The 18,607-nt window shown below is 37.0% G+C and overlaps 2 protein-coding genes across 4 annotated transcripts in view; one reads left to right on the forward strand and one right to left on the reverse strand.

Annotated features, from left to right (window-relative positions):
* Positions 1–3,553: 3,553 nt before the first annotated feature.
* LOC108183320 (protein NLRC3-like) overlaps positions 3,554–18,607 on the reverse strand; it is a 59,378-nt gene continuing 44,324 nt past the window's right edge. The window contains exons 3-6 of one of the 2 annotated variants that reach the window (XR_012402190.1): positions 14,826–16,721; positions 5,372–5,545; positions 4,448–4,610; positions 3,554–3,915 (exon numbers count right to left, since the gene is read on the reverse strand). Coding sequence is in view for 1 of the 2 variants with exons in the window: in XM_068220648.2 (XP_068076749.2) it covers positions 14,822–16,721 (1,900 nt within the window). In the remaining variant the exon portion in view is untranslated. Of the gene's footprint in view, positions 3,916–4,447; positions 4,611–5,371; positions 5,546–14,740; positions 16,722–18,607 lie in introns of those variants that run through there. The other variant, XM_068220648.2, reaches the window with a different exon arrangement.
* Positions 10,545–18,607, forward strand: part of LOC137491119 (uncharacterized) — a 59,221-nt gene continuing 51,158 nt past the window's right edge. The window contains exons 1-2 of one of the 2 annotated variants that reach the window (XR_012402257.1): positions 10,545–10,846; positions 15,170–17,427. The gene's annotated coding sequence lies outside the window, so the exon portion shown is untranslated. Of the gene's footprint in view, positions 10,847–15,169; positions 17,428–18,607 lie in introns of those variants that run through there. The other variant, XM_068220217.2, reaches the window with a different exon arrangement.

Consider the following 18,607-nt stretch of genomic DNA (forward strand, 5'->3'; position numbering starts at 1 on the left):
CCTACAAGGACAGAGATAACACCACGCAGCCACAACAACCACTGATAACGGACAAACTGCCGTCTGCGCCCTGCACACTGAGCTCAACACAGGCAGACTGTGATGCATCAGAACAGCATCAAGTTTCAGCAGTCTCAGCACTCGTGGATGATCCCCAGGAAAACAGCCAGATAAACATATCTCAGCAGCCAGAACCCACAGCCTCTGTCACCGGACACGTTTTCATTGTCATCTTGCTCGCCTCTCTTGGATTTTTCAAAAAAGATGGAGGAACTGGTGTGTGCTGGAACTAAACTCTCACACTCCATTGCTGCTAGCCCCCAGTTAGCAACTAAAAATGAGCAAGCCTCACACCCATCTCTGAGCCCACCTCGCCTGACACCTAGGACAAGGCCTCAGGTCTTTGCGACAGCGCCAGGTCCCAAAAAACACCTCATCTTTAGCTGGTGAACTTAAAAACTGCCATTGATGTGTCTCGGGGGCCTGCTTAGATAACAGTGTCTTTATCAGATGTTTACAGAACAAGCAGGAACCCAGTGTGTCTGTAGCTTTCTCTACGCAGATATGTGTCTTATTACGTGACAGAAAACCAAAGACTCTTTCAGACCGTATAGCAAATCATTCAAATCTGGTGTCTATTAAATGTATATCTGAGACTTCTGTAGTGAAAACAGCTAAAACTGTTAAGTTAGCGCTTTTAAACATCAGATCGCTCAACAATAAGTCTCTTTTAGTCAATGATTTTATCAACACAAATTGTCTTGATTTTATGCTTTTAAATAAAACTTGGCTAGATGACAGCTGTAGCGCAGCAGTTCTGAATGAAGCAGCTCCTTTAAACTTTGACTGTTTGAGTGTTTGCAGAGCTAATAGGAGAGGTGGAGGCATCGCTGCCCTGTTTAAAGATGTCTATGAATGTAAACAAGAGTCATTTGGTGACTATTTGTCCTTTGAATATCTGAGTATAGCACTAAAAGGGTCTCCACGCATCTTACTGATCATTATCTACAGGCCTTCAAAATATTCTCCAGCTTTTATTGAGGATTTTACAGAGCTGTTATCAATTGTAACCTCTAAATTTGATTATTTTAGTATTGCTAGGGATTTTAATATTCACATTGATAATCCAGAAATCAATGCTGTAAAAGAACTGATGACTGTTTTTAACACTTTTGATCTGACTCAGCATGTTCAAGGACCCACACACAATCGTGGACACACTCTTGATCTACTTATAACTAAGGGTTTACACATTTCATCAACTGTTGTTAAGGATGTGGCACTATCTGATCATTTCTGTATCTTTTTTGATATATTGATCACTCCAGCTATTAAAGACAGATCTGTGTCTGTCAGAAAGAGATGCATAAATGAGAACACCAGTGAGCAGTTTATGAAGGCCATATCGCTAGCACCAAGTATATCTGCAGATTCTGTTGATGCTCTCCTTGATTTGTTTGATTCTAAAATTCAAAATGTCATACATGACCTTGCTCCATTTAAACTCAGGAAGAGAACTGGCAAAGAGAGTCCCTCAGAGAAACTCAAGAGCAGTCCAAATGATGAAAAGACAATGCAGAAAAGCTGAGCGAATGTGGAGAAAGACAAAACTAGTAGTCCATTATAATATCTATAAAGACAGTCTTCATGCTTTTAATATGGAACTAAACACTGCTAGACAGACTTTCTTTTCAAGCCTTATAAACAACAATGTAAATAATGCTCGTACACTCTTTGCAACAGTAGAGAGACTCACAAACCCCCCAGTCAGATTCCCAGTGGGCTCCTCTCTAATAGCAAATGTAATGAGTTTGCTTATTTCTTTACTGATAAGATCAATAATATCAGAAAGGCAATCAGCTCATCCAATCAGTCAAGTTATGTCAAAGTCAAACAAGCTCAACCACAACTTAAGAAATCAGACATTATGTCTGATTTCATGACAATTAATGGTAAAATCTTAGAAGAGATCGTGCAAGCTATGAAAACATCAACCTGCAGTCTTGACACGCTCCCCACATCATTCTTCAAAACGGTGTTTACCTGTTTAGAAATGGATCTCCTAAAAGTGGTAAATGCTTCACTTCTATCAGGGATTTTTCCAACCTCACTTAAAACTGCAGTTGTTAAACCCCTCTTGAAGAAGATCAACCTGGATAACACCCTATTGAGCAATTACAGGCCAATCTCAAATCTCCCTTTCATTGGCAAAATCATTGAAAAAGTTGTTTTCAACCAGGTTCACAAGTTCTTAGACTTCAGGGGGTGTTTAGACAATTTTCAATCTGGTTTCAGAGCACATCACAGTACAGAGAGCGCTCTTATAAAGATAATCAATGATATACGATAAACACAGATTCAGGTAAAATAACAGTGTTGGTATTGCTCGATCTCAGTGCTGCATTTGACACTGCCAATCACAGCATACTTCTGGATAGGCTGGAAAACTGGGTTGGGCTGTCTGAGACAGTCCTCAAATGGTTTAGATCTTACCTTGAAGGTAGAGGTTACTATGCAAGTATAGGTGACCATAGGTCAAGGTGGACACCCATGACATGTGGAGTCCCACAAGGCTCGATTCTGGCATCTCTCCTTTTCAACCTTTACATGCTCCCTCTGAGCCAAATAATGAGAAAGAACCAAATCTCCTACCACAGCTATGCTGATGACACTCAGATCTACCTAGCCTTACTGCCTAATGACTACAGCCCCATTGACACCCTCTGCCAGTGCATTATTGAAATTATCAATTGGATGTGCCAAAACTTTCTTCAGTTAAACAAAGAGAAAACTGAAGTCATTGCGTTTAGGGACAGAGATGAGGTTCTCAAGGTGAATGCGTACCTTGGCTTTAAGGGTCAAACAACAAAAAATAAGGTCAAGAATCTTGGTGTGACTCTGGAGTCAGATCTGAGTTTCAACAGTCATGTCAAAGCAGTCAGTAAATCAGCATACTATCATCTCAAAAACATAGCAAGAATCAGATGCTTTGTTTCCAGTGAAGACTTAGAGAAACTTGTTCATGCTTTTATCAGCAGCAGGGTGGATTACTGTAATGGACTCCTCACTGGCCTTCCCAAAAAGACAGTTAGACAGTTGCAGCTCATCCAGAACGCTGCAGCCAGAATTCTGACCAGAACCAGGACATCAGAGCACATCACACCTGTCCTCAGGTGTCTACACTGGCTGCCAGTTACATCCAGAATAGAGTTTAAAGTATTATTACTGGTCTATAAATCACTAAATGGCCTAGGACCTAAATACATTACAGATATGCTCACTGAATACAAACCTAACAGATCACTCAGATCTTTAGGATCAAATAAACTAGAAACTCCAAGGGTTCAGTCAAAGCAGGGTGAATCTGCCTTCAGCCACTATGACCCTCGCTGCTGGAATCAGCTTCCAGAAATGATCAGATGTGCTCCAACATTAGGCACATTCAAATCAAGACTGAAAACACATCTGTTTAACTGTGCCTTTACTGAATGAGCACTGTGCTGCGTCCGACAGATTGCACTATCATGTTTTTCGTTTTCTTTTTCATTCTTTTATAACCTGTTTTAACTCATTTTAATTTGTTTTTATTTGTTTTTAATCATTTTTATTGTCTGCATTTTATGTCCTAAACTTGTCTTTTTTATTCCTGTTTATGTAAAGAACTTTGAATTGCCACTGTGTATGAAATATGCTATATAAATAAACTTGCCTTGCCTTATTGTAGAGTGGAGAATCATTTACCTCAGTGTCTCCAGTTTACAGTGTTGACTCTTCAGTCCATCAGAGAGCTTCTTCACTCCTGAATCCGGCAGGTCATTGTTACTCAGGTCCAGCTCTCTCAGCACACAGTTTGAGGATTGTAGAGCTGAAGACAAACTCTCACAGCACTCAACAGTGAGTTTACATGTGACCAATCTGAGAAAGAAGAACACAGATTACATTAACAGTGTGGTGTCATTCATCTGATGTAAAATCAAACTATGAGGTTAATAATATGACAAAACTATTGAATTTGTTTCAGTTAGATTTATTGACTATTGTTATTTATTAAAACTGAATATTAAATGTCATCTAATATATTCTTGATTATTTTGAAATGTAAGAAAACTGCTAAATTTGAGTTCAGATAAGAGGACCACGATACTTTATATATTTATGAACCTGCAAAATGCAAATGATCAGAGCCTGTCAAACCTGCTCCAATAAACCAATTCACAGACAAACTATAAATATAATCATTAAAATATAAAATATAAATAAAGATTTAGAGGTAATTAAATAAAATAATCATTAAAATACACTGATTTCCTGAACTGATTAAGAAAAATAGCAACTTGCATTTAAGAAGCAGCATTTTGCAGTTTCTCCACTAATGCTCATAAATATATCTGGACATTTCCATCTCAATCAAAACACTTTTAATGTTGTAGAGTGGAGAATCATTTACCTCAGTGTGTCCAGTTTACAGTTTGGACTCTTCAGTCCATCAGAGAGTTTCTTCACTCCTGAATCCTGCAGGTCATTGATACTCAGGTCCAGCTCTCTCAGCACACAGTTTAAGGATTGTAGAGCTGAAGACAAACTCTCACAGCACTGAACAGTCCTGTAGTCTGTGTAGAAGACAGTAAAAGACACTGTATTATTGTGTGTGAGTGTGATGTAATTATTGAAGTGTCTATAATGAGTGATTTCTCCTCACAGGGAAAAGGAAAAGACTCCTTTAACTAATCAGAGTTGCTTTGATGGTTACATGGAGGAAGATCAAACATTTGTATTTCATTATTACATAAACTTTTTAAAGAGAAGATCTCTGACCAACATGAGTCGGCCAGACAGATTTATTTATTGCTATTTCTGTTCTTATATTTCTGATATTTTAAATCTATTCAGATCCTCATATTTGTTAAATAAAGCAAGACTCTCATATAATATAAAGACAGAAAATATGACTTTACAAACTGTATTGCAAATAAATCACATCAACATCTTCATATTAGTCAATAATATTCCTGAAATTAATTTAATTAAAAAATAATATAACTTCACACACATTAACATCAGTAAATAATGAGACTCAGTGATGGGCTGAACATCTGCAGAACCACAGCTCATTTAGAGACGCCCCAAAAACACCAAAGAACACCAATCAATGATCATTTCAGCAGAAATTACACAAAAGAGCAATATTATATCTGATATAAACAGGGTTTCTCATATTTGACTTCACATTAAATATAAAATATTCACAATAAATAAACAGAAATAAAATACATCACAGCATATGCTCATTACCTCATCAGACTTTACTGCATTTTACAATGTAAAAGTCATTTGTGGCAGCATTTATTTGATGGAAGTGTTTTTATTTTACCTCAGTGTGTCCAGTTTACAGTGTTGACTCTTCAGTCCATCAGAGAGAAGCTTCACTCCTAAATACTGCAGGTCATTGTTACTCAGGTCCAGCTCTCTCAGCACACAGTTTGAGGATTGTAGAGCTGAAGACAAACTCCCACAGCACTGAACAGTGAGTTTACAGTCCTGTAGCCTGTGTAGAGGACAAACAGCAACACAATCAGCAGTGAGAAATGAGCAGTGTTGAGTGTCCATGAGTCCAGTCTACAGTGATAAAAGCAACACTGGAAATAAACTATATATATATATATATATATATATATATATATATATATATATATATATATATATATATATGTAGTGGTTTTCTTGGTTTTTCTCTTACTAAATCAAACTCAGTCTGGAGGTTATGAATATCAGAAGAATATACTTTACTGTCGACAACAAAGGAGAACTTTCAGGAGACCCCCAGTAGCATCTCTGTCTGAAAAATTCTAACTCACTCATCTTCTGGCCTTACTTAAATACCCTTTTACATCCGTTGTTTTCCTTTGTTCTCCATATATTACACAAGATCCCTCCTAGTTTAACCCTTGACCCCAAATTCCACCTCTGTCATCTGTTTTTGTCTTAGTTCTACATATATCACACAAATTCCACCTAGGTTAACCCCTGACCTCAATTTCCACCTAGGTTAACCCCTGACCCAAACCTGGTAACTATATAACTTATCAATTTCTTGTGATATGGTAATTCGTCTAATGGTATGCAAGTCTACAAGCAGATTATACACATACAATTTGAATATATATATTAACTTCACACTTTAAAGAGTATAAAATCCACTTCATATAATCCCTCCTCTTAAGACTTTAAGTCTTAATATTCTTGTTTTTTTTTTTTTTTGCCCATAGTGCAAGTCCATGATCTAGCCCTTAGCCATACTACCTAATGACAAATATATGTCACAGTATTATTACAAATGACCAGATCATGTAATTGCACTTTGGAATAAAATCGAGCCAAACTTCTGCGCCCACTATTGACGAGGACACAGTAAAAGACTCGATTCTATTTTGTTGTTATCATAAGAGGTATTGTTTTAAGCATACAGGTGGTTATACATTTGCTTCTGGGGGTCATGGTTATTTAACACACTGTAAAGAATAAAACTAAAACACTAAAATAAAAATAAACATACACAATCTCCCAATATATGGTCACAACATAATATTCTAATCTAACACCCACACACATAATCCATAACATAATATTCTAATCTAACATCCACACACATAATCCGTAGAGTATGTTGATCTTCAGCCCAGATACTTTGCGTATCGTAGAGAGCCGCCGGTTTGGGGTAGAGGTTTACCAGCACTTAACACCCAAGGCATGGATCCTCTTCATCCTCCTCTTCTTTATCTAAACTATAAAAATTTTTTGCACTAGTTCATCTTTTTGACCCTAAATCTAGCACATATTTGCAAGCATTCTTTGTTTCGTTCTGGCCTTAAAAAGTGTTGATAGAGACTTTATGTTGAGAGTCTGTAACTGGAAGTTATGATTATCAAAGCTTGACCTTGTGGCACCTTCTGTATATTTCACTCAGGTATATAATCAGAATTACTCTTTTAACTGTTCTGATGAACTCCTTCTGCCACACTTTGCAATTCATTGAGCTTCAAGATTTTCTGCCTCCTCTGTTTCCCGTTAGCTTTCTCTTGCTGGAGCTTTTTTTCTTTGGCTGTCTTGTGCTGTGGTCCAGATGGTATCCAGTTGATGGCATCCCCTTTGGTAACCTTGGCATAAGGTCAATTTCTCCTGATTTCACTCCACTCTCTCCAGAACACCTCAGATATACTCGATCACCGGATTAATCTCCTGCTTCTGGTCCTTTCTGGTTTCCTGTACAGATATTGCTTTGCACATGGCAGTTAGTTTCCTCATAAAAGACCAAACTTCTTTCCAATGCATTAGAAATGTTCTCCAAACATTCCACAAGGTTAAATAGGAGATTACATGCAAGGGTCGACCCAATAGTATTTCATGCAATGTTAGTTGCTTGTTTCTGTCAGTTTTCATGCAATCACTTATTAATGCAAAAGGTAACAAATCAATCCAGTCGAGTTTATTATTTTATCATATTTTGTTAAACTAGGCCTTGAGGGATCATCTTCAGCTCTTTCAATCATTCCTTACAATTATGTGTAATTGCTCAATTTTCTTGATTTCCAATTCTTTATCAATACATTTACTTATCTATTCTCTGAATCACATATCCACTTATTTATCTACTTAATTACCTTTATTTACTTTAACTTTCATTACTCTAATTTATTTTTAAATGCAGACACATTAAACTTATTTCTGAAGGTATTCCAAATAGGAGACTTACTTCTCTTGTCTTACATATAGTAACTGTTTCTTCTTCCCTGCTCTGCTGATGGAATTACCTTCACTCATCTACCACAACTGCCATGCCCAAAAACTTGTATCTCTTGCCCTAAGCTAATTTTATCATTTCCTAACATCCACAATCAATTTATTGAATATCCCCTTAGGCCTATTGCTGATCTTTTACTCACATTCTACTTTGCACAGATGTCACATGTGGACAACAATTTAGTAATCACTGCATTTAAAATGGATAATTTTTTCAAATCATTTTGCTTGCTGCTTGATTTTCCTTATCACTTCACCCTTGATTCAAACCATGTACATCGTCAATGACAATATCTAGAAATGCTGTTGTATCAACAATCTGTACTTCCTATTACAAAAATCATACCTATCGTTTTTGCTTCCCTTTGATGCTACACATATTGTTCATAAAGACTAGTATGTTATTTAATTTGCACTATCATCTAATTGAGGTTGTGACTCTATACTAGTGTTAGACCTGCTACCTTATTTTCTTTAATGTAAAATCAATCTCTTATTTATCATCTTAACCATTATTATTGCATCTAGAATAAATACAGAATCTTGTTAACACTAAACCCGTCATCCCTAAAAAGTTTTATTTATGTCTTTTACTTAGCTTGAGCTAAATGTACCTGCAGACAACTAAGTCCTACACGTTACAATATCCATCACGAAATATTCTAAATCCTTTTATGCATTCTAATGTATGTAAAACAGCCTATTTACTTTAAGTGTAACCAAGTGTCTACCCTCCTCTGATAATTAACTGAACAGAAATAAATTACTTTAACATATTTGGCATCTAAACAAAAAATTTAAGTACAGTGCGTGTTAGGACCTCTGCTAAGAAATTCTCTATCACTGACTGTTCTTAAATCATACATTTTACAACGTCTAGTTTTGCCTGTTTTGACTAATGCCATCATCAAAAATTAAATTTTAATCAAGTTAAAATAAAATCCATTTTATTAGTTACCTACACAATCACAACCAAATTAGAAATGCCATAACATATTTAAATGTTTCTAATATTGCTATGTTCTCAAAAGTTTTAACAATGCCTATTCCAGCATATAACAGACCTGCATCTGGTTTAATTTTAATTAATCCTCCCTATGCTGGCTAATTTTATCTACCTCTATGTCCTGACTGATAACCATTATTAAAATTTGACACTTACCTAAATAATTTCTTATTTCTGAGCCATTTCTTATTTTGCATTTTATATTATTTAGCATTTTTCACTTTTCAGTATTGTCAGCTCCTAATTCCGTCCTGCTCTCACATCAAACTGGTTATACATACATTTTTTGTTGTAACTTTTCTGTATAGGTTCCTCTCTAGCTGATCTGATTTTTCTCCTTTAGTCCTTAATTCTTTTTTTTTCTTTTAATTATTTCTTCACATTTGTAAAACAATGTGTTTTCTGTTTTTTTATTTTTAAACACTTTTCTTTTTCAAATATTATTTTAGTACATTTAGAATTGTTACTTTTTGACCTATTCAGTACAGTGAGTTTATTTCACATTTTATTTTTCATTCCCTTCAAATATAAATCACTTTTCTGTCTTAATCTCTGACATAATTTTTCTCTCAAATCTTGGTTTAGTTTACTCAAAATAAGTTTTCCCTAATTTTTAACTTAAATATTTAATTCCATCAACTTCTAACCCAAATTATTTTTGTGTTATAAAAGCTGTCTCTTTTTCTTTTATTAGTCACCACCATGCATTATAATTTGTCCTCCTATGTTCAATAATCTCTATGAATTAACCTATGAAAATGAACCAAAATAATTTAATTTTCTTCATAATTTATCATTTCAACATAACACATTTAAAGTTTCATCGTACATTATCATCTAAGACTTTTCATACAGTTTACATGATACTTTTCTTTTTATCAAATTGACAGGAGTCTGATTTGATACAAGAATGGGTAGCTACACTTTTGCTCTTATTTTTGCCCTCTGAGTGGTCACATTGTACTCAATTTGGACTATAGGTCGACTGCTTTGAGATGGACTGCCAGACTCCCCCTCCTCACACCCTGAGAAGACAACTGGTTCATAGATTGGTGTAGTCTTTTCTGTGGTGTCCATATCAGGGCACAGTGTTTCCCCCTTCTTTCTTAGTGCTGGCTTCTTTCATTTCATTGAGCTGTTGTAAAGTTCTGGTGGAGCGCTTTTTTTCTTTGATCAGTTCATCATTAGCTTGTTTTCCTCTTTTTAGTGTTTCTGAACATAAGTAGCCTTTCCAGTCCTCAGTAATTCCTGGGCATGCAGTGCCTGCCTCACTGCTTTCACAAATGTCCACAGCCAACAGTTTGTCTATTGTGTTTTTCAAACACCTTTTCCATTTGCCAGTGCACTCAGAGATGTCTGGTAGGTAAGAGACCACAGTCCCCCAAAGTGTCAAGGTTCTTAAAGAGACACAAATGCAGGCTTGAGAGAATCAGGGGAATTTATTTACAATATCCAAACAAAATATCTTTCTAGAAAAAGATCCAAAAAAAAATCCAGCCAGGAGAAAAAAAAAAAGAGCGAAACAAAAAGGTATCTGGGCTGTCTGCAACTGACAACAGTCCTGGCACAAATATTTCCGGTGGAGGTCGTCCCCTTCGTGATCCTCAGACAAGAAAAAACAAAACAAAACAGCCGGAATAAAGTCACACAAAAATAACAGAAATTCAGTTGCCTTCTCAACTATACCCGGCAGGGGGCGCTCGATGAGGCGGACGTGTGGGGGATGCTGAGCAGCGAGTGAGAGAGAGAGGAAGCCGGTGTTTTGGAGAAGGCCGGCGGGCTCCGAGAGCGAGAGGAAGTCCGGCCTGGAACAGAAGGAGATGAGGGAAAAAGACCCAACACTGGATGTAAGGACCTGGTGTAGCAGCGACACGGAAATCCCACTGGATAGCGCAGAGAGAGAGAGGAAGAGAGAGAACAAGACAGGACAGGACACGACACGAGTGGCTGAGCGTAAGCGCACTCGCAAATAACGATCTAGCACAAGACAACACACACAGGGGGAATAAATAGAGCAGAAGGAGAGCTACTCATGGACTGCAGGTGAGTGGAATCAATTATGTAAATAGAAAGATTGGGTAACAAGGGGGAGGGATGCCTTAGGTAAACACGAGGTGACAGATCAAAACAACATTCACGTGCGCTCGTGACATGTAAACAAACACACACAAAAAGACAGCGTGATCAGACTGGGGATGTGACACAAAGTCCATCCCTTTGTCCTCTTAAATAATATATGGAATTTAGCTCATAACCTATAAAAGTCTTTCCTTCTTTCCCATTTTTTTTTCCATCAAATGAAGACTCCTCTCATCTATTTTCTTCCCCTTACGGTTTTAACAGTTTATTTTTCTCTAATTCATAATCATTTTATCATATGTAAATATGTTTAATTTTCTATTTCTTTAGTATTATTCTAATAAATTTCTTTAGCTCCATATTATGCTTTACTTTACATTTCGCCTCATCTATGCTAGTGTTTCTCTACTAACCGATCATTTTTACATCGAATTTTAATTTCCCTAACATTTTCCATACTCAGTTTCTATTTCTCACTGCTTGCATTAAATGTTTCTTCTGTTTGCCATTTGTCATTATCTTATCTTTTATTTTCTCTGCCACGTATTTTAGTATTGCATTTTTTATTTCCATATATGTTTTTCCATACTTGTTTTAATTCAGTAGTATTACATGGTGGCCCAATATCTGATATAACCATTCAAAATCATTACTGCTATAGCTCAGGGTTCATATTATTAATTAAATTCACCTATTTATTTACTAAAAGCATTTTTCATTTTTAAAGTGCAATGCATAATTATCAATTTAGCTTCTTACTGCATAAACTTTTAAATGTATTTATCTTTTAAACTCACTCTAACGCATTCTTTAACATTTATCTAGCTTCTATGATTTTCATCTAAATCACTGTACTTTACTACAAATAGATGATATAGCTTTGAGAAAGATGAAACAAACATTTGTATTGCCCTTAAATACAAACAAATTCTCTAAAGTCAATTATTTCTTCAAATTGTTACTGCTTTTTACTTTTTATCTTATCTGTTCAATGTGCCTATATTGTAAGCATATTTTAAACATCTACTTTTATCTATGAAACAGTGAACTTATTTTTTCTATTTCTATTTTATTCTTTTTCCTTTCCGTAATTTGAGTTTTTAGCTCTTAGGTTTTCTTATACATTTTAAAGCTTATTTTGTTACACATTTTATCACTAAATCTTCAATTAATCAATATTCATTTTTCAAGTTTTCTTTTTCTTTTTTATTCTCAATCAAAGACCTAACTTATATGTTATTCATTCATATTTATTTAGTAAATCTATTTGTTTATTAATATATTCTTTTACTCCATACTTCCTTTATCTCTATATATATTGATCACTATGGCTTCATTTATTCTTTTTCATTAGTACAGTTTCAAACTCTTTTCTATATAATATAACTCTATTATTAGTACTTCCTCATTTCATTTATCTTACTATACTACTTTATAATATATCTATTCATTAATAACTTATATTCTATCCAAATTATGTTAAAGTCTATGTCATTATTTTATCTATAGTTTGATCTCCTCTCTTTTAACTCTCCTCTTCTCTGTTTCCCTAGTGCTGTAAATAGACAATCTATTTATTGTTCACACATGGACACCATAAATCTCTCTCTTACCCCCATCCTGGAGCAGACTGTCTTTCACCTGTTGCTATGTCAGGAATTTAAGTTCACTCTGCCTATTGTTCTTTTTTAACATATTCAAACTTAAAACACAAGGATAATTTCAGAAAAATGTTTAACTAGTATATTATTCTGCTTTTTACTCTGTGTCTTTCAAATGCAACATGTTCCATTAGTTTTAATTTAGGAGACTCCTCCTTTATATTATAATCTCTTCTCTTAAACTGCATCAGTCACTTCTCTACTTGCTCTTTAATTCACACCACAACTATGCAGCCCTCCTTTTATATAATCTACTACAATCAATCTTTTAACCTACTCTTTTTTGAAAACAAACTGTTAAACACATTCACGCTTATAATCTTATTACTTTTCCTCTTCTCATTCACTCCTCTCCTCCACTCAGTGTAACAGGAGCTGCATCCCCCCATCCTCATTCCATTCAAGGAGGAGGAAGGCAGTCTTCTCTGCACACCAATGTGGACTATTTTGCTGCAACCTGAAGCAGCAAATACACAAACACTACAATTAAATAAATACTCTACACTACACTCCTCTTGAGTGACCTGTCCGAGCAGCCTCTAACCTTAGAGCGGTAACCACAGGTTCCTTGCCTACCCATGCAGCCCTTTGTTTATCTCCTTTAACAAAGCGGTATCGTAGGTCTTAGCGCGCATCTCTCTACTTTAATCTGCTTTAATCTCTTAACTGTTACCACACATTAAGGACTCTCTCTTAAAACGTATAAATGCTCTATGCATATCTTACATCATTATTAATTTCCCAAATCTGGGTAACAGTTACTAGTTAATGTTTATCCTATCCATCAAGGCCCTCTTAGGAAAACACAGATCATTTGCATGCAAATTCTTTTTCTTCTGTCATTCAAAACCCCTTTTTTCTTTAATATCTTTTTTACATTTACTTTTAATTCTTTAAAGCTGGAGAAACAGTTCAAGTGTATTTACCTGTACAAGCAGGTCCTGGCAGAAAAAACACAAACTAATAAGCATAAAATTGCTTACCGTTTTTTATTGTGGCCACATATTTGTGTTTTCTCTCCAGTCCAGCATGCACAGTAACACCAGTCCTGCTCCTTTCCAGCCCACCCAGGGACGCCAAATGTAGTGGTTTTCATGGTTTTTCTCTTACTAAATCAAACTCAGTCTGGAGGTTATGTATATCAGAAGAATATACTTTATTGTCGACAACAAAGGAGAACTTTCAGGAGACCCCCAGTAACATCTCTGTCTGAAAAATTCTAACTCACTCATCTTCTGGCCTTACTTAAATACCCTTTTACATCCGTTGTTTTCCTTTGTTCTCCATATATTACACAAGATCCCTCCTAGTTTAACCCTTGACCCCAAATTCCACCTCTGTCATCTGTTTTTGTCTTAGTTCTACATATATCACACAAATTCCACCTATGTTAACCCCTGACCTCAATTTCCACCTAGGTTAACCCCTGACCCAAACCTGGTAACTATATAACTTATCCATTTCTTGTGATATGGTAATTCGTCTAATGGTATGCAAGTCTACAAGCAGATTATACACATACAATTTGAATATATATATTAACTTCACACTTTAAAGAGTATAAAATCCACTTCATATACTGCTCAAACAATAAAGGGAACACTAAAATAACACATCCTAGATCTGAATGACTGAAATATTCTTATTAAATACTTTGCTCTTTACACAGTTGAATGTGCTGACAACAAAATCACACAGACATGATCACTGGAAATCAAATGTATTAACCCATGGAGGACTGGATTAGGAGTCACACTCAAAGCTGTAGTGAACTGCAGGAATTGCTGACACACTCCAGACACATGAGGTCCAGCATTGTCTTGCATTAGGAGGAATCCAGGGTCAACCACACCGGCATATGGTCTCACAAGGGTCTGAGGATCTCATCTCAGTACCTAATGGCAGTCAGGCTACCTCATGGTGTTGTACCATGGTGTTGGGCTGCCAATCCCACCTGTGGACATTGGGCCCTCATACCACCCTTATGCCTCAGAACAAGCCTATTTATTTCATTTAAAAACATGTTTTTATTTATTGATTTATGTAAACTACATTAAAATAAACCTGTATTTCCCCATTCATATGACAGTAATGAATTATTGAACAGATTATTAATAACTAATCAGAGAGCATTTGACTGAGCTCAGTGTAAAGTTTAGTGTTTAGGCCTACAGTAAAAGCTAAAGATTTTCTGTTAAAGCAGGGCAGTGATTCACTAAACTGATCTGAGTCTTCAGTGCAGACTGATGTGTGTCTTCTGTGATCAATCAATGAATACTCACAGAGCTCTTCTGCAGTTTCTCACAGCTGCTGTCAGTCTCCGTCTTCCCTCATCTGATGTGTTGAATTTCTGCAGCTCAAACTCATCCAGCGGCTCCTCTGACATCTCAATCATGTAGGAGATTGTTGAGCAGTGAGCAGGAGAGAGTTTCTCCTCTGAGTGTTTGTCTGATTTCACAAACTCCTGAATCTCTCTGGCCAGAGTCTGATCTTTCACCTCCAGCAGACAGAGGAACAGATTGATGGATCTTTCAGCTGAGAGACGTTTATCTCTCTTGATGATGTCTTTAATGTACTGTGTGATTCTCCTGATGTCCTCTGAGCTCTCCTCTGTGTGTGTCAGCAGATCCTGGAAGAGTCTCTGATTGGACTCCAGTGAGACGCCCAGCAGGAACCGCAGGAACAGATCCAGATGACCATTACTACTCCTGACAGCTTTATCTACTGCTAAACTGAGCAGAACATACAGAGACTCCTCAGAGCTGGACTGTAGATATTGATTATATGAATATCCTCTGTCATAAATCACCCTCAGCAGTTCTCTGTTCTTTGTTAAATGGCAGTAAAACACAAAGAAAGCAGCCAGAAACTCCTGAAAGCTGAGATGGATGAAGCTGTAGACTTTCCTCTGATGAATCACAGATTCCTCCTTGAAGATCTCAGTGCAGATCCCAGAATACACTGAGGCGTCAGTGACGTCTATGCCGCTCTCAATCAGGTCCTCCTCATAGAACATCACATTGCCCTTCATCAGCTGTCTGAAAGCCACTTCAGCAAGTTTGAGGATCACTCCTCTGTTGGACTGCAGGAGTTTCTCTGGATCTCTCTCTTCATACTTCTGCTTCCTCATGTTGATCTGAATCAGCAGGAAGTGGATGTACATCTCAGTCAGAGTTTGAGGGATTTCTGCACTCACATCTTCTTCCAGGAGCTTCTGAAGCACAGTGGAGGAGATCCAGCAGAAGACGGGTATGTGGCACATGATCTGGAGGCTTCTTGCTCTTCTGATGTGGGAGATGATTCTGCTGGCTTGATGCTCGTCGCTGATTCTCTTCCTGAAATATTCCTCCTTCTGAGGCTCAGTGAATCCCTGAATCTCTGTCAGACGCTTGATGTATCTGGAGGGGATCTGATGGGCTGCTGCTGGTCTGGAGGTGATCCAGATGAGAGCAGAGGGAAGCAGATCTCCTTTCAGGAGGCTCCACATCAACACAGCCACTGATGAAGATTCAGTCACAGCACAAACTTTCTCCTCATCTGAAAAGTTGAGTGTGATTCTGCTTTCATCCAGACCATCAAAGATGAACACAACTCTACACTGCTCATAAATCTTGGGCTCCAGATCTTCAAGTTCAGGATGAAAGTCCAGCAGAAGTCTGTGAAGACTGTACTGATGATCTCTAATCAAGTTCAGCTCTCGAAATGGAAGCACAAACATGAAATCTACATCCTGATGGTCTTTTCCCTCGGCCCAGTCCAGAATGAACTTCTGCACAGAGACGGTTTTCCCGATTCCAGCGATGCCTTTAGTGAGAACAGTCTTGATCTGGGCTTTCTCCTTCTTGATCTTCTCCTCATGTCCTGCTCCAGCTGAGGCTTTAAAGATGTCATTGCAGTAGACTGGAGTGTGTTGTGAGGGTTTTGTTCTGGCTCTTTTCTCCATCTGTAAAACCTCATGTTCTTCATTCACTCCTTCACTCTCTCCTTCTATGATGTAGAGCTGTGTGTAGATCCTGTTCAGGAGGGTTTGATTCTCTCCATGGTTGATTCCCTCAAATAATCTCTCATACTTGTTCTTCATGCTGGTTTTGTGCTGCTCTTTGACTCTCTGAAGTTCATCATGTTCTGGTTGGAGTGAATCCTGCTGCAGGTCTCCAGTCTGATCATCTCCATCCACACTGCAGGAACAACAACAACACAAAGAATCAATCAGTGCGAGTGTAAAGATCCTCTAGTAAAGCCATGTGTGATTTCTCTGAATCAGCTGAGACACAATACACAGATTTAATCAGATTTAATTTAAACAGCACACACTGATCACATCTACTGCTCAAAATGCTGTAAACATTTAATAGTACTTGTCATTTATTAAATGTAACACTTCAATCATTTGATATCCTTCATTCACAATGATGCTGGATGCTCACTGAAGACATTTAAAATATTTTAGGATGAAAATGTGAGAGAGCACAAGTGTAACACTGCCGGTCCTACACCACCCAACCCGCTCCGAGCTGGAATCCAACCGGCGACCTTCCGCATGGGAGTCGGTTGCTCTACCAAGGAGGCTAAAGACCATGACCTCTAGCCAGGGCCGGATTAACCAATGGGCCTTATGGGCACAGGCCCAGGGGCCCGTGCGCACTAGGGGCCCCTGCGAGGGGGGAGAAAAAAAAGACAATTTCGGAGTGTCTTTTTTTTTTGGCTAATTGCAAATAGCGCATCTAGCTGGAATAAGCTTTTCAGAGTTTACGCCCATCGATGCCTAATTGATAGAGACAAGATGAGTGAAGAGCTGTCAAACATTACAGCCGCAGTGGCGCACTTGTAAGGCGCACATATCCATCTTTTGGCGTGATAAATAATAAACTCGGTTCGAATCCACCATCAGCTGAACTCGTTCTACTTTTTTTTCTCCCCATTACATATCAGATTGGAAATATATTTATTTTTATAAGGAAGGAAACATTTTTAAAAAATAATGAAAATGTGATATAAAGTCACAAGTGTCTCATGGGTATTTAATAATGTTTAGCCTTATTGTAGGTGCCTCCCTCTCTGCAAAAACTATATTGCTCAGACGACTGTATTTCCTCTGAGCAAAAAAATCGCGATCACACATTAATATTATTATTATATTTAAACTGCATTTTTTTCTTTAACTAAACAGAATACTGTAATTGGTCAAGCGCGGAAACGTCAGTTTTGTAATAACCCGCACTAAACTGAGCGGACTTTAGTATAACGTTATATCTGTCATAAATGAGTGGACAAGTGGATTTAACAAACGCGAGAGAAATAAGAGAGGAGGCATCTTCATTGAGGCATTTTCCATACACACCATAAACAGACCTATGATCAGGAGAATGAGCGTACAGAAGAAGACGTTATGGTAACTTTAAATGATGAGAAGCTAGCATTAACCAGGCGAAGGAGGCTAACGGCAGCGCAGCAAGGACTGGATTCATCGTGTGAGAGACAGACAGAAAAGGAGAGAGGGAAAGAGAGAGAGAAAGGCCCAGAAGAGGAGAGAGACGGGAGAGAAGAGGTATAGTGTCTGTGATTTCGGATACTATTAGGTTTATAATCAAGTCTTCATCACGAGAAGAGTAGAGAAAATACAGGGAGAGGAGGAGATACAGTAAATCAGTGTTTGTATTATGAAAGACTCAGATTGATAGAACTCAGATTCATAGAACTGGATTGGAGAAGCATTGTGTGTTATATGCCATGGCAATAATATGCTTTATAAGTTTGTAAAAGCAATACATTAAAATACCCTTAAATAATAATAATATATATATATATATATATATATATATATATATATATATATATATATATATATATATATATATATTAGTATTTTTATTCAATGCTTTGAAAAATAAGTTAAATCTTTGTAGACTATAAATACATATGTACTATATAGCATTTATTTAAATTTGTGGGCAACATATTATAGGTTCATTTTATTTAAAAAATTATTATATTATTCTTATTTTTTAAATTCAACTATAGGGTGCGGCCGGGTAGGGGGCCTTACAAGACAATGTGCCCAGGG

This window comes from Danio rerio, chromosome 4 (assembly GCF_049306965.1).
Source record: "Danio rerio strain Tuebingen ecotype United States chromosome 4, GRCz12tu, whole genome shotgun sequence".
NCBI lineage: Eukaryota > Metazoa > Chordata > Actinopteri > Cypriniformes > Danionidae > Danio > Danio rerio.